At 41.0% G+C, this 16,021-nt stretch overlaps 1 protein-coding gene across 8 annotated transcripts in view; it reads right to left on the minus strand.

Annotated features, from left to right (window-relative positions):
* LOC122767874 (band 4.1-like protein 1) overlaps positions 1-16,021 on the minus strand; it is a 39,698-nt gene that overhangs the window by 5,852 nt on the left and 17,825 nt on the right. The window contains exons 11-20 of one of the 8 annotated variants that reach the window (XM_044023410.1): positions 15,766-15,995; positions 15,342-15,377; positions 14,313-14,357; positions 13,041-13,190; positions 10,998-11,084; positions 9,340-10,737; positions 6,530-6,580; positions 5,215-5,571; positions 4,610-4,738; positions 882-941 (exon numbers count right to left, since the gene is read on the minus strand). In XM_044023410.1, the coding sequence (XP_043879345.1) occupies positions 882-941; positions 4,610-4,738; positions 5,215-5,571; positions 6,530-6,580; positions 9,340-10,737; positions 10,998-11,084; positions 13,041-13,190; positions 14,313-14,357; positions 15,342-15,377; positions 15,766-15,995 (2,543 nt within the window). Of the gene's footprint in view, positions 1-881; positions 942-4,609; positions 4,739-5,214; positions 5,575-6,529; positions 6,581-9,339; positions 10,738-10,997; positions 11,085-13,040; positions 13,191-14,312; positions 14,358-15,341; positions 15,378-15,765; positions 15,996-16,021 lie in introns of all 8 variants that reach the window. The other 7 variants (XM_044023409.1, XM_044023411.1, XM_044023414.1 and 4 more) reach the window with 7 other exon arrangements.

Here is a 16,021-nt window from a genome sequence, read left to right on the forward strand (position 1 = left end):
AGAGTCAAATTCAAATGTTTTCCATAATGCACATTGTTTTTTGTTTGGCATTACTTTGCTGATATTTAAAGTTACAGTTAAGGTATGATACAGGTCTACAATACCGTAAGAATATGTTCTCTGCTTAATCTCACCATGAGGCAGCCTTTTCTGACTAGTACCTCAAGTTTGTAAACTGGCTGCTCTCACGGCAGCAAAATGCACAGAGAAAACCAGTGTTTTTACAATGTTTTCTTAATGTCTTTGTGTATTTGTAATGTTGCATCAAACACTCTTCATGAAAATCACTGATTTTCTCTTTGGTGCAGGGAGTGAGCAGTTTACAGTCAACCAAAACGCTCTCTAATGGTAGGATAAAGCCTTGAACATACAGTACAAGTGTGGGCCTTTTAAGTGGCTAAAATTCCTTTTGTCCCCACAGACATTTTGAGATTGTGGGTCAGAGTCACAGGGCATACAGTATTTTTAAGACCAAGACCATCATAGATGACACAGCACTGACCATATGTCAGTATCTCATACAACCACGATTGAACAAAACTTGAACTATCCCTTTAAAACACCTGCAGTTAACAATGTGGGCTTTGTGTTAAAAAAAAAAATCAAAATTTTACCTACACACGTTTTTCATGTACTCATTCATACATTCTCTGTTTCATTAAAAAAAAAAAAATAATAATGTAATTGTAATGACATCAGGTACCAGAATTGGATCGGACTGCAGATAAGTCATTTTGTATTCATTCCAGAGGGAAATCAAGTAAAGGTCAAGGCTTAAGAAAAGACGACCAGTGACAGCACAATGGATGGAGATTCCTATTCTTATTCCACCACCCACACTCACTGTCACACTGATGTGTTCTGCCTATAAAGAGACTTACAGGGGAGCCATTTTCTTTCAGGACAGAAGGAGCCTCCCGTGGACTGACCACTCCACAGCTCTGAGGGAGAGAAAGGAAGATTATTCATCAATATATTATTGATTATTGACTTGTGTGTTATTATAATAATAATTTATAATAAATAAATAAATATGCAAGATATATCAAATGTCCAGAAGGTCCAACTATCATCTCATAATTGTTCAATTCCCCTTCCAGTCTCACACACACAGACATATTTGTTTTTATATCTTAGTGAGGACACATCATTGATTTAATGCTCCTTACCCTAACCTTAACCATCCAAACTAAGAGCCTAACCTTAACCCTTACCATAACCCTAATCTTAACCATCACAACTAAGAGCCTAACCTTAACCCTTACCATAACCATCACAACTAAGAGCCTAACCAAACCCTAATCTTAACCATCACAGCTAAGAGCCTAACCTTAACCCTAACCATAACCCTAATCTTAAATCCAACTAAGAGCCTAACCTTAACCCCATAACCATCACAACTAAGTGCCTAACCCCTTAAATCATAACCATAACCCTTACCATAACTCTTAACCATCACAACTAAGAGCCTAACCTTAACCCTTACCATAACCCTAATAAACTAAGAGCCTAACCTTAACCCTTAACCCTAATAACCATCACAACTAAGAGCCTAACCCTAACCCTTACCATAACCATCACAACTAAGTGCCTAACCTTAACCCTTACCATAACCCTAACCTAAACCCAGTTCTAACCCTAACCCTTAAACAACAGATTGGTTTCCAATGTAAATCTGCCATTACCCGTACTCTAGGTTCAATGTTATTTAATATGCAAAGAGTTTGCTGGAGGATACCTCAGAGTGGAAGATGAGGATAAACGGACAATCTTCAAGCCCATAATGTTATTTTAATGTGCCATGTCCCCCTCTGCTGGACACACGCGGTCAGTGCTGAAGACCTTTGTCTGTCTGTGGATGACGTCATTCTCCCTTTTTTTTTTTACCTCTCACAAACAGGCAGTACAGGATTGTTTTTTTGATGTTTGACTGTATATGACACACAGCCAGCACTGACTGCGGTATATGTGGTGTATGTGCCCCCGCATCGAGAATCAGCCTGAGACACAGACGCTATCCCTCCCACCCTGCTGAAAACATGACTGCCAGCAGTCAAGGACACAAACAGCACAAAGGTCCATGGTGAAAAACAGTGATTTTACACAAAGGCACACAGGATTTGTTGATCCACTGCTGCCTCCATCAGTAAGCCCAAATGTATTATTTTGTGACTTTGCTTTCTGAAATCCTTTGTTTAGATTTCATGAGTGACACAAACTTAACAAACAAAGCAGAAGTGTACCAGCAGCTCCTGTGTCCCCACAGACTAGAATTGCTGATTTTCTGTTTGGACCAAGGTGAGTGAGCAGTTTACAAACTTCTGTTTCACGTCAGAAAAGGCTGTTGACACAGTAGGCTTTACATGCATTGATTTTTCAGGTGTGCAGTCAGAGCTGGCTGTGTGTCAGTACCCCCTGCAACCACACTTTAAAAAAGACCCTATCCCTTCTTAACATGGCAGCATATCTTCAACTTAAAATTACATGTACATACATTATGGCTCTAAATGAAAAATGTGTCCTAATAATTTGACTGTGGATCGAGTAATAATCAGTCCACTTATTTCTGAACTTGCATATCTTTCCACACATGCAAGTGGAAATTAAAGCTGGGCTTCATGCAATATTTCAAAACTTTCACCTCACAAGAAAGTGTGTAATTATCCATCAACATAAATGTACAAATTAAAATTAAAACCGGCTGACACTGGATACTTACAGTACCAAAAAATTGCACAATATTGCTATATACCCTATTACCTGCTATACTAAAGGAAAAATAAAACATAATTTAAATGCCATAAATATGTATTTCTTAAAATCCATGGTACATATTTTACATCAATTTAAAACTAAATATAAACGTTTATTTTTCATATTTATTTAATGACTAAGGGCCAACCTGTAGTACAATCACAGCCCACTAGGGAACATCGGCCCACACTTTGGGAATCACTGCCCTAAACAATTATCCCTAACATTAACCATAACCAGTTAATGCCTTACCCTAACCTTAACTTAACCACAATTCAAATCTTAGCCACTGCAGAGAACACACACACACATTAATATCTTTGAAAACTTGACTTAGCACTGATCTGGCACTTCAAAGGCAGCTTCTCCCCACATCATTGATTGAGTTCATCTACACCATTAGCTGAATTGCTATAGAACACCAGCGATGATTGCATTTTAATAAGGCACCTGTGGGACAGCCTGGCTCCACTCAAATCTTTCCCTCCCAAGATGAATGGGATTCACACCTGCTTTCATCAGCCTCATCAACACACTTTCAATACTTAAATCGCTCTATAATGATTAAATTATGCCATCTGTGTCTGGGGAATTTGGCCATCATGTCACTGAAGCCAAAAGAAAAGCCTTTCTCCCTCTGTCTTTCACTGCAAGTCCATGTGCTGAGAGACTGACTGAACATAGCTTTATTTTTGGACTGCACTGATTGCAGCACATAAGCACTTGTATTCAAAGCATATAAAAAGCAGCAGCAGGCTTCTTGCAGTCCACAATCTTAGGCATTTATGAACTCCACATGAAATGAGAGAGGGCGGAAGTGCCCATTAGAACAAGAAACAACATCTTAAGTATGTCCAGGACAGGTGAAGAAAATAAAAAATAAAATGAAATTGAAATCAATAAAATAGCATGAGAACAAGACATTACATTTGATAGATACTGTTCCCTCCATAACATACATTTAATTTACTAGATGTATCCATCCTTGTATTGTGGGAAGCAAATATCAAAATACCAAACATATATTCATCAGCTCACTTATCTCGTGGTGAGTGTCATCCTCACTGGCCTGTTCTACCAATACCTTCGGTTCAAATGTAACCAAAAAGGAGGGCGCTATCAAACAAGTAAGTACACTATATAGTACGGTAGGTTACAACAAATCCAACCGTGTGCAAATTATTTAATTACATAATGAAGAAGCTTGACATTATGGGGACAGAAGTGGGATTAATGTGTTGCTCCAAGCAACGAGTGGAAACAAGGGGAAAAAAGCTGTCATGTCCCTGTCGAGAGGCAGCGACAACATCCGCCCACAGCGCCTCTAACTCTCATGCACACGGATCCTATATAAACAGACATGATACTGAGTCTGTCATTTGTTTTGGGAAACACTTTTTTATGTAACCTGTTAAACATCAGGGTAGCCATCAATAAATTAAGCTGTCTGAGGGAAAAATACGGGTCGGGAGAATACTTGATACTCTACACGAACAACTGCTACAAATGATACTTCCCACCTTCCCCTGTCTGCTCTATAGACGTTATACAAAAAAAGTGGATGTAGTCAGTGCCAGATGAGGCCAACCTGAAAGTAAAAAAGGAGTACACAGCAGAGATAGTGGTAGAGTGGAGAGAGTTGTGGTTTTCTGGTGAGCAAAGTCCTGTGAGATTTCACAAAATCTTACAGACTGGACCTTTATGTCTATAAAAAGTGATGACGAGTAAACTGTAGCCTACTCAGTGCTTTGCGTTCTTTATGTAATGTTAAGTATATTTCTTGTACATGGACGTGGAAAACCACAGTGTGAATTTGCAGCATGTTTAGAATTTGTTATGTAATACTGTTGTTTACCTGTGGTGAGAAACTAACGATGTTGGGATGAACCTCTGATCCATTTGTGTGCGTCTCAGTCTTGGAGTCGGCTCTTTTCAGCATATGAGCCACAGTGACAGCACTGGGGTCTTTCTTTGCCACGGGAGGCTGTGTGCAACAAAAACAGTACAACATCATCAAACAGCATCAAGCTATTTTTCCTTGCACTGAAGAACCTCGGAGGACCTTGACGTATTGTTTATGCACAGCACAGTTTTCAGACTCAAACACAAACGGTTAAACTTAAAAGGAACAAATGCAGAGATACATTTTTTATTGGAGTGTTGACGTTGATGAAAAAAATGCAAATGACACCGCAGCGGCAGGGGAATTCAGTGGAACACTGACGCAACAGGCAAATATAAAATGGCTGCAAATTCAAAATGTATGCATCAACAAAGAGAATAAAATATGTAACCAAATTAAAACATGAACAACAGACAACTCAACGCAAACAGTGGGAAAAAGTCTGATGAAAAAGAACGAAGGTAAAATAAAGAACAGGACGCAGGTCCAACCAAACGGGGGAATCCAGTGAGTGATGATTATGATGATGATGAAGGGTGACGCATTCATCTGTCTACCTCATAATGCATTCCCGCCTCAGGAAGCTTCTCCTCAATGGGAGACTTGTCCCGTGAACCCATCAGACGGGCGGAGTAGAACCTGGAGGTCTCCTCAAAGTCCTCACGTCCCACCTCGGGCAGTCGCTCCCTCTCCCCGAGCTCCAACATGCCTTTAGAGAAGTCCTCCACACCAGGGTGGAGATCGGTGATGACAGTGAAGTCAACCTCGGCTTCCAGGCTGGACGTGGAGCTGACAGTCATGCTGGAGCACTTCCGCTCGATGCCCAGTTGGGTTTCTCTCATGCAGGCCACGGTGTCCCGCTCCTGCTCTTCTTCTGTGGCTACACTAGGTTGGAGCCTCCTGTCCACAAACTCCTTCTGGGTACAGACACAGGGTCACAAATCGAACGAGACTCGGGATGGATGGATGGATGGATGGATGGTGTAAATGACATAGAAGGGGATGGAATCGTCATCCTTGTGATCCACAATAAAAAAAAATAGCCACTTAAAAAAGGCTCACCTTTAAAAAAAAAAACCCACAACACCTGTCTACGTCTATGAAGAATATTTTTTGCCTCACCATTTTCCACCTGGACACTGAAGTTTGTGTCACTTTGTCAAGCTGCACATGCAACGCTGACTCCAACACTTTAATTTTCAATATCACCATTTTATCTGACGCCTTCAAATTGGACTGAAGTTTTTAACAAAACATACATGGTGATCCAATGGCTGAGTCGTGAGAGCGCCGTTACTAAGCAACAACGCGCGGTGTTCTCACCTTCCACCACAAAACACTATACGCTACTGTTTCACTATTTTTGAAAAATGTCAGTCTGAGCTTTCTTAAATATGACAGCCTGAAAACGTCAAACCAACCAACCAACTCAACGTCATTTTCCCCGTTGTCACTTCTTAGTTCAAACACAACAAAGTAAAAAGTAACCGCTTGATGTATACAACTTTGTTGTAAAGAGACAAAAGCCAAAAAAAAAAGAGTTAGGAACCATTAAATTACAATGAAGTCATTAACGCATCCAATCTATAGTAAAACCACTTATATTAATTGTGGTTTGCTAATTAGCTCTCAGACAGCAACAGCCGAGCATAAGGGACTCTGTTTTCACATTTTCATCATGGTGATGGAAGTTGGAGTTGCCAGTAAAAAGCACCACACTCCACATCCTTTATTGCTTTTGGCTTCTTCTCTATAGACGTGGTGCAGTCAGTTTGGAGGCAAGGAGTTTACGCAGTGAGTGGTGCAGGGAGGAGAAAAGAATTGATGGTGTGGAGAGTAGATAGGTGGGGGGTTTAAATATAAATGAATAACCTTAAAATCAGCAAACGGCTCTTCATAAATGGCAGGAGTGGAAACAGGCTCCTGCATAGGGAAGCAAAAGGGAGAGCAGAAAGAGCATGTGAAGGTTAGAACTAGCTGTGGTCCAGCACAAAGACAGAAATCCTAGCAGGGAATAGCACGGGAATATGAGATCAGTTTGTTCTGAGCATAAACCATCTCAGTTTTAACTTTAACTGGGATCTTGATGGACTGATCAGTGGGTGTCCAAATTTGACAGCTCAGAGTAGATTATAAATGAGTATTTTAACAGCCTAATCACTGAAACCTGAGTTGAGAAAATCAGCCAGGTACAACTTCAAGATCCATGTCACCACCCGGTGGATTCTGGCCCAGATTTCAAGCACTACTCTACAGAAAAATGCCAACTGAAAAAATGCAGTTTAAAGGACAGAAAAGAGGTGAGATTACTCCAAAGAAAGAAAAAGACATATCACCAGGTTTCATGTTGACTAAGCAGAAGCAAACAGTGTTGGGCTCATTACTCAGAAAATGTAATTTATGACTTTCCATTACTCTTTTTAAAAGGTAATTATTACTTGTCACATCCTGCAAAAAAAGTTCCACTACTTGTTCAATCCCTTTATGTTGCACAACACAAACTTGGAAAAAGTGTTATTTCTATTTAGAATTCAGTATTCAGAATTTATGTGCACCTTGTCAGGGTTATCGAGAGTGTCACACCAAAAATAATCATCCACAAGAAACTGATTGCTTTTTCGCATTCAATATCTAATATCTAAATATGAATGAGAAAATAAGAGTTAGTAAGTAACCCAATTTTTCAGGATGACAAATCTAATTCACAATCGTGAATCATAAATCGGTGCATACTAGCATGTTTATGAATATTTTTTAAGCCAATTCCATAAAATCTAATACTTTTTGAAAAGATAAACCAGTCATATGTAAGAGACCTGTGTGATAAAGGCAACTTCGTTTTACAATTTGTAAATGACAACAAAGAAATGCCTCCATGCTGCCTCAAAGTTGACTTTTAGCTGCCAAAGCTGTTCTTTCACTGCACTTTTGTTGCGTTCCATGAACAAATCAAGGGTCAGTTCATGTCCATCCTCGTTCCTCATGCAAGCTGACCAATCCGTCTGCTTTTTAGCACTATTTAAGATTAAAAAGCATTAGTGTGGATGCTTCTTTGTGTGGATTATGTGTGGATTATGTACATTGACATTTTGGTATTAAACTGTATACAACCAGCTGCAGATTCATATAAACTGGAGTAATTATGCAGCTGAAAATAGTTAGGCAACAATGAATATTAATCAGATATCAGATTCAAATTAGTAGGTGGCAAATGACACGAAAAAAAGTTATGATGAGTTATTTTGTCACTATAATATTTCACACCATGTGTTTATGTGTAAAGTAATGTTATTGATTAAACACAGTATGAGTAATGTATTAGTGCCCAACACTGGAAGCGGAACAATAGAACCATGCAGTGTGTATGATGAGCAGGTTTTCAGCAAAGCAGCAGTCACACCTGAGAATGTGTTGCAATGTTATTATGCACCTTGGACTTCAACAAGCACACAGTCATTGTTGTTGATACATAATGTTTTTAAATGTCTAATAAAAAAGACGCTAAATGTCAGAGCCTGCCAGAATGACTGGGTGAGGGTGGGGGGGAGGGTGCCACATGTTTTAGTGGAGCCATCTAATATTTTCCCACACTCCCCAAGTTCAATCAGATCTTAATGTGATTGTCACTCGCTTGTGAGGCACATTTGCACAGTGAGAGCCACGCAACACCTCTTCTCATGGCTCTTTAATTCAATATATGCACGAGCTCGACTCAGATGAAAAGGTGGGGAATGATGAAAGCTGTCATGTCAATTCACTTGAAATGACTTTTCATTCCAGTGCCAAAATGCATGCAAGCCCCTAATGATACCAACAGTGAAATGAAAGCAGCAAATCTGACTGTCAGGCACTGAGCTGTGGCGTCTGGTTGCTCATCGCAGCCAGACGCCACAGTTGGAGGAAACGCCGCGTTTGCAACACCACTTGCTTTTTTTTATCCTGGTGAGATTTGGGAGAATTATGCATTCAATTTATGATGCATCATCACCAATCTGAAGAATCAAGTGACATTTGGAGAATTCTGTTCACAGTCAATCAGTTTGATGTAGATTTATCAATCATTTTTGTGTGCAAACCAATTCCATACTCCATTTATCTCTAATTTTGGGAGATAATAGCTGTCTGTAATGGATGGAGGTACATTCCACAATGTCTTCCTCAGATGAGTGATTTAATTTGTAACATTAGCATGCAATGAGTCGTTTGTTTCCTATTTCCAGTTTGAAAATGACATGGAGACTTGCAAAACTCATCGGAGCGATGCTGATACGTGAGCCTCTCTTTCCTTGCCACACTGATGGAGATCAACGTGAGCTGGAAGGATATTTGCGGCTCACGATTTTGAGAAGGCGAGGACAAACCAGGGAACACGATAACTGGTACTTTTTTCTTTTTTTTTTTTACTTTCACAGCCAGTGTTGAGATGCACAGATTTGCCAGACAGTGAGGTGCACGTTAAGGCCAATAAGAGGGGAGATATTTGGTGCCATAAGGGGGACATGTCCAACAAGACAGAGCAAAATGTACTGCTCCACCTGCTCTTCACACAGGCACGAACAGGTAAGATGGATGAGTGTTTCAAGTCACTGAAAACGTTGAAAAAAGAAAAATGGCGTGCGAGTCTGAAGCTCATGCGATGCTTTACTTCCAATGACTGATTAGCAGATGCCAAGCAGAGTTACCGAGTGTCTCTTCTTGGCCGCGTCCAGGCTCGGCTCCCTGCCGACATTGCGACTGTTCCGCAGTATTAGCCCGGACTCCCTGGCCTTCTGTGTCTTAACGGGTGGTGCTGGGGGAGCCATTTTGTGAAGCGCTGAAATCTTTGAGCTGAATGAGTGACTCTCTGTAGTTCCTCTACCAGACTGATAGTTATCATCAGCTTGCTCTGTTTTGGCAAAGCCCTCCACATCTGCTGCAAATGCCGAATGGAAGGTGGAGACGTCAGTCCAGTTGAGGTCTGAGGATCCTTCCGGAGAGCCGACCGACCAGCGGTATTCTCTTCTGATGACCCGAGAGGGCTCCTCCTGTCCTGTCCTGTCCCTCTCATCCTTACATGCTATGCTCTTTGACCTCTCTGGCTTTAAAGGAACAATCCTGGTGATTTCAGACTGGTAGCTGCTGCCTGACAGTCGGTGGAGAGACGTCCTCTGACCTCTCTCCCCCAAGAAACCTTCTACATCCTCAGAGCCAGAACTACTGATCTTCCTCTCGTGTGTCCTGACCTGTCTCAGCTTTACCTCAGCAAGCTCTTTATTGTCAATAAGGCCCTTTCCTCGGATTTTCAACACACATTCTCCTTTAACATCCATTAATGAACTATCGTGTTCCATCTTTCCAGGTCCGTTCACCGACCCTAAATTAATATCTGTGGTTTCAACCTCGCTCACTATTTTTCTCTTTACCTGCTCGGTGCTCTCTCTACTTTCTACTACTGAGAATTCCTCCTGTTTAGTGTCTTCAGAGACCCTGACCAAATTACTCTTTTCTGATGCCTCATCGTCTTTCTCCATCACCATGGAGGATTCACAATGATTTTTTGTTTGAGAATTTATTTTTGGGCTAACGTCTGAGTCTGACTCTTCATTTTCGTCTCCGGAAGAATCACTGCCTGCTTTCCTGTAGATGAGCTCTGCAGGCATTCCTAGGTTTAAGCTCTGGGGTCTCCTCTTTTTCCTTTGTTTAGACACTGCATGGTCCTTTGTCTGGCGTGAGCCCAGGGCCGCCACGCTGTTCGCCTCGGGGTCTGAGGCGTGGGATGGTTTACTTTGAGATTTGTCTTGAAACGAGTCTGCATTCTCAGATAACTGAATCACAAAACGGCCTTTGTTGGTCGGCCAAGATTCAGAGCACTCATCTGCCTCACTGGATGGTTTTGTTTCACCAATATGGCTTTTCATTCCTTTTCTGTCATTCCCTGTCACCTCTTTATGTATCATCATGGTAACATTGATCTCTTTTTCCAGCTCCTTTTTCTCCCACAAGGAATCAGATGCAAGAGATTTGTTTCTTTCTTCTGCCTTCCACTTTTGGTCTGGTTGATAAGTTTCTTGGTTTTCAATCAATACCCACTCCTCAGAGCCCTACATGTTGGTATAGATTAAACACAGTTAGACATGCCAAGCTGCTGCAGATAATGACATCTACACAATCATTTGAATAATACACAGTGGGTTTTGATAAGCATGCATTTGCTTTAAGGAACTACTTGCACAATAGGCCGTCATTTTTTTTTTTTTGTAGAAAATAGACATATGAGTATCGGGAGTGAATTTCACCAAACCACAAATGCTAAAAATAAAAAAGATGCATCTTGAAAGAGGAAGAGTGAGAGATTTGCAACCTCAGGTGATGTCACCATAGTCTTCTGGACGTAACCCTCAACAGACAGGCTGTTTACAGGTTCCTTTCCAGCTGCTCGGCCCACAGACTGGCCGACACGAGGCAGAGGAGAGAGTTTAAAAGAGAGGGAAGAACAGCTGTTAGAGCTCACACTGGAAATGAGGCAGTAAATTAGTAAGAGCATGCAGCATGGAGAAAATGGGAAAGGCAGGAAAAGAGTCGGTGCTGACAGGAATGAACAGTTATTCATGTTCCGTGGTTCCCATCCCCGGCCTTTGACCCAGAACTAGCTTTACAAATTGTACAGCGCCGTAAAGCTGTCCAAATCACTAAAACCACAATAGACGGGGCACCAACTGTTTTGGTCTGTGTCATAATTTTTAACAGGGAAAAGCCTCATACTAATATGGACATACTTCATTCAATAAATCAATTCTACAACCGGAGCTCAACAGAACAGTCCATGGAAACATACGGACTCTCTGGGATAAAACACAACAGACTTAATTTAACACAATGAGGGCATGACATGATCATCCTAGACAACAGGTGAGACACTGGTTCTCGACAACGACACCAAATATTCTGTCTGGAGATCTCAGGAATGTGTATCCTCAACATCCTACTTATCAAAATGAGATGAAAGGTCGAGAGCATTTGTGATAAACTGTGTCACTGGTGCCGCCATAAAGGAATTGAAAAAAACAAAAAAGGTAATTTCTCAAGTACCTCACACCGTTCAAATCATAAAAAATAAAACATCTTGAAACTAATCTCATCAAGATGTTTCCATCTGTGCTACTTGTCAGTCAGTCTTAAGTAGTACAGCCCATCTTTAAGTACTGCTGAGATCCTGTCAGAATGAGTCTGCTGCACCAGAGACAGGCACAGACAGAGCACTTCATTATACACACATCTTAAAATAAACTGCAGGTTTTTATGTTCCTCTGTGGGTAGGATTATGTTTGCATGGGAAAACTGCTTTCATCGCAAACAATTTAATAACCATACTAATGTGCTTTTTACATTTACTACACTCATGCCAGTACAATTATTCTCCAAGCCTGATATATTTAAGTACATGATTACTGAATAACAAAAACTGATAAAGTAAGCGTCTCTATGATATATATGCAAGAAGCAAATACCTACTACTTCTACCCTAATAAACAGGAAGCAGAAACGAAAAACTGTCTGAAACAACGTCATAATGTCGGAATGTCACTGACGTTGGAAAAATGTTGAAAGTGATTAGTCATCACAATTGATATTGCAATGATTAACTATTGCGTTGCATCCATTGTACCACCAGTCGTGCATTTTTTCGATTTTAGCCCTATATCCCTGAGCTTCTCAATGATTTTAGTCCCATCCGAATGTGCCATGTCAATAATCAATAAAGATTCTATAAAGATTACTGCGGCTTTTACAAGTAGCTTCCTGCAGATTATCAAGCATGAACTGAAGTATAAAGTGTGTGTTTTCACTTGTGATATCAAGACAACAGCAGGTGACAATGGTGCGTAAATCGAGTGCCACCCGCGCCGGGGCCCTTGTTGGCACCCTGGGTTACTGGGTAGGGTGACAGAACATGTACCTTGCTGGGGGGGAACCAGGAGAGCACAGCGCACACAGTTGTGGTAGTTTTACTGAGATTTCTTATCCCGTGCAAACTGGCCATTAATATTACAGATGTTCTGTGGTAAAACTCCACCCCCCCATGTAAAACAAATCCTGCTGGCAGAACAGATTTTCAGATTTCTGTGTGAATGGAAACACAAATGACAAATTTTACACAGCTTGAATAAGACTGGCAACATCTTGTGTGACAAAACATACAAAAAGATTGCCTTTAGTGAGGCAGGGGGGAAAAAGAACTCCACATAACAGCATCCAGCTGTGGGGACGTCAATGTCATTTCATGGAATGTTAAGCATCAGAGGTTTGTCGATTTGAGATATTGACCGGAGTGGACCTTGAAGCCCATAGACACTGTGATTCCCCCCACCTAAACCCCCGCCCTCCACACTAAGCCCCAACTCACAGCCTTCTTCTCTGGCGTGCTGGTCGGCGAGGTTGCGGACAGACGCTTCTCACGGTTCATCAGCTTACTGTTGGGTTCCCTCAGCGCTCTCTTCAGCTCATTGATGCTTGCCTGGTGCTTCAGCAACACGTCCTGTGACTTGTCCAGGAACTGGAGGAGGAGAAGAAGAGAAAAAAAAAATGAGGGGAAAGAGAAAGGCAGGTGCAATATTTTTCATCAGCACGTTACACACTATCATGACAAATGCACAGGCAAAAAACACGTGACATACACTAATACTGCAGATACACACAAGAAGGTGTTGTGTGAATTGCTAAAGAACAACAAAGGGTTTTAAACACGGAATGTGCACAAAATGAGTTTTGTTGTTTTTTTGATGAACATCAGTGGTGGGAAGTTACTACAATACATAAATTAAGTAAAATACCGTGCACTTTGTACAACTTTGAGGTATTTTACTTGTTTATACTCTCACCCACCCAAATTAAATCAAAATATCTGACCATGTTGCAGAATGAATGTTGGAGAACGTACTGTATGTAATCTTCAGTGAGCATCAAAACTCAAAAGATGCTAGTTTGTCCATTGTGGGCTACTATAAAAACAAAATGGGAGCCTCCATCGAGTTGACCTGGCTCCTGTATTGAATATAAAAGGCTTATTCTGGAGTAATGAAAAACTATAATTCATACAATCAGGTGATACAAGAAAATTGAGCATAATTATGTTACCGGACATTTCAATAATAATAAAAAACATTATAAAACATATCACATTGCTAAACCTTAAATCGTTGTTCAAGTGGATAAAAAACTGGCATTAGTTATTAGTCAATATTGTTCAATTAGAACAATAGCTGAATTAAAGCACTTGTCCTTGCTATAACAAGTTGCGATCATACTTCACTGAATAAACTACTTTTTTATTATTCTTTTATTTACTTGTACCTTGTACTATATTTTTATCTTGGTAACTGAATGTTTTGAGTACTTGTTCCACCACTGGCCAAAGAAGCACATTAGGACATGCACTAATGCTTTACAAACACTTAATGAAGGAGAGGTGCTCTTTTCTATAACATGGAGGTATTTCTCTGGACACCTTCAAATCCTTTAAGTATCCTGTGCTCATGTCTGCCAGACACTTGAATGAAATATGCCTATCGACATATCCATTAATCCAAAGCAAGCAAATATTAATCCCGAAAAGTCTCAGAAGAGTCAAGGTGCAGAGGAACAGAAATAAACAAGAGCTAAAGACAGGCACCTGTACCTCCTGTTTGTGCCGAGGTGTGGCCTCCTGGTCCAACTGAGAAACCTGAGTTGGGGGCAGGAGTAATGGACGAGCACAAGAGGAGTCAGGTGACAAGTGCAGAGTTAGAGAGTGCAGGAGCAAGTTCAGGTGCAGAGACAGGACAGTAAAAGGCTTGTCAGTAAGGGATGGATGCAGGCAGGCAGATAGGCAGGCAGGCAGACAGACAGACAGACAGACAGAAAGACAGTCAGGCAGGCAGACAGACAGGCAGACAGACAGACAGACTGCAAGGCTTTATTTGACCATTTTATACCATGCCATGAAAACTGTGGAAATCATTTTGAACAAATCAAGTTTACATTTTTTAAAGCTTTGTAAGCACAGACCATATACTGTATAAGAAAAGTTTGAATGTATGGGAAAATTAGCTTCGACTTCTCACTTGATTTATGACATCAATTAACATTTCCCTATGGAGTTAATGGCATCAGTCACCAGTTTCAGGTCATCTTCAATAGATAAATATGTCAATTTTGTAAATGAGGTTCCCATTTAGAGGTAAACAGATGACAGAGAACAGCACATAATATGCGCTGTGTCTACTCATATTATGAGTAGACACCAGTGTGATTGACAGCTGGTATTGCACAACAGGTTCCTGGTGGCAGGTGATGCGCCAGTCAAATTGCAAATCTCAAGCCTTCAAAAAGGGAGATCATTTTGCCACTGGAAGACTATGTCTATTTTTAAATACAGTCAAGTTTATAAAAAGAATTCTCCAGTTCAACAGTGTCCCCACTGGACCAATCGCTGTCAGCCAAATGTTTGCTGGGATGATTAAATATGACAAATAAGTCCAGATACAACCATCACAGTATCACTTGTTTATGTGGTGCAATGCAGCACAGTTTTTTTTATGATAACTGAGTTGACAGCCACAGTAAACAAGACAGAGGAGGACAGGCAGAGAGAGAGAGAGAGAGGAGCTGCTAGACAGAGAGACTGACAGACAAACAGACAGAGACCAAATCACCAGACACCAAATACCTCCTGTTTATTGTCAACTGGTGACCCAGCCTCCTCCTTATTGCCAGCAAGAGTTAAAAATAAAAAAAAGGGGAAAAGCATGTTAGCAACCGAAGGCTTAGCTGGAGTTTGTATCTTGCAGCAGAATGAGAAAGGGTTAAAAATTGTATAGCAGTTAGCAGAATTTATGAGCAGTGCTGTATAAGCATATAAGCCTGAGTGAATAAGAGTGAAAGTAGAAGAGTTAGTAAATGCTAAATCTACCAAAGGCTCCCCAGTGTTATGCTCCCATTGCATAAGCTTCAGTTGGTCTAAGAAGCTTTTGCACAGAACCTGCACACTGCAGTACCTGCAGTTTGAGTTTTTCCTGAGTCTTCAGGATGACTTTATATGTAAACCTGTAAAATATGCAAAAAGTCACAGTTCCTCAGGAAATCTTTATTACCCTGATCTCCTTCTTTCGGCTTGGGCTAACGTTGCCATCTGCGTCTCTGTCCTGTTCTGATTCCTGACCCTCATCTTGGTCCTTGTCCTCCTCATCCTGCTCCAGACTGGGCTCTAGCTCGGTCTCCTGCTCATCCACAGATGGGCTGTGGAGGCAACGGTGTTCACTGACACTGCGGTGGGACAAGTCATCATGGTTCTCACACATGGCAGAGACTGGCCGTGAAAACTCTGCAAGTAAGTGAGAGACAAATTAT

The sequence above is a fragment of the Solea senegalensis genome, linkage group LG4 (genome assembly GCF_019176455.1).
Source record: "Solea senegalensis isolate Sse05_10M linkage group LG4, IFAPA_SoseM_1, whole genome shotgun sequence".
Lineage (NCBI taxonomy): Eukaryota > Metazoa > Chordata > Actinopteri > Pleuronectiformes > Soleidae > Solea > Solea senegalensis.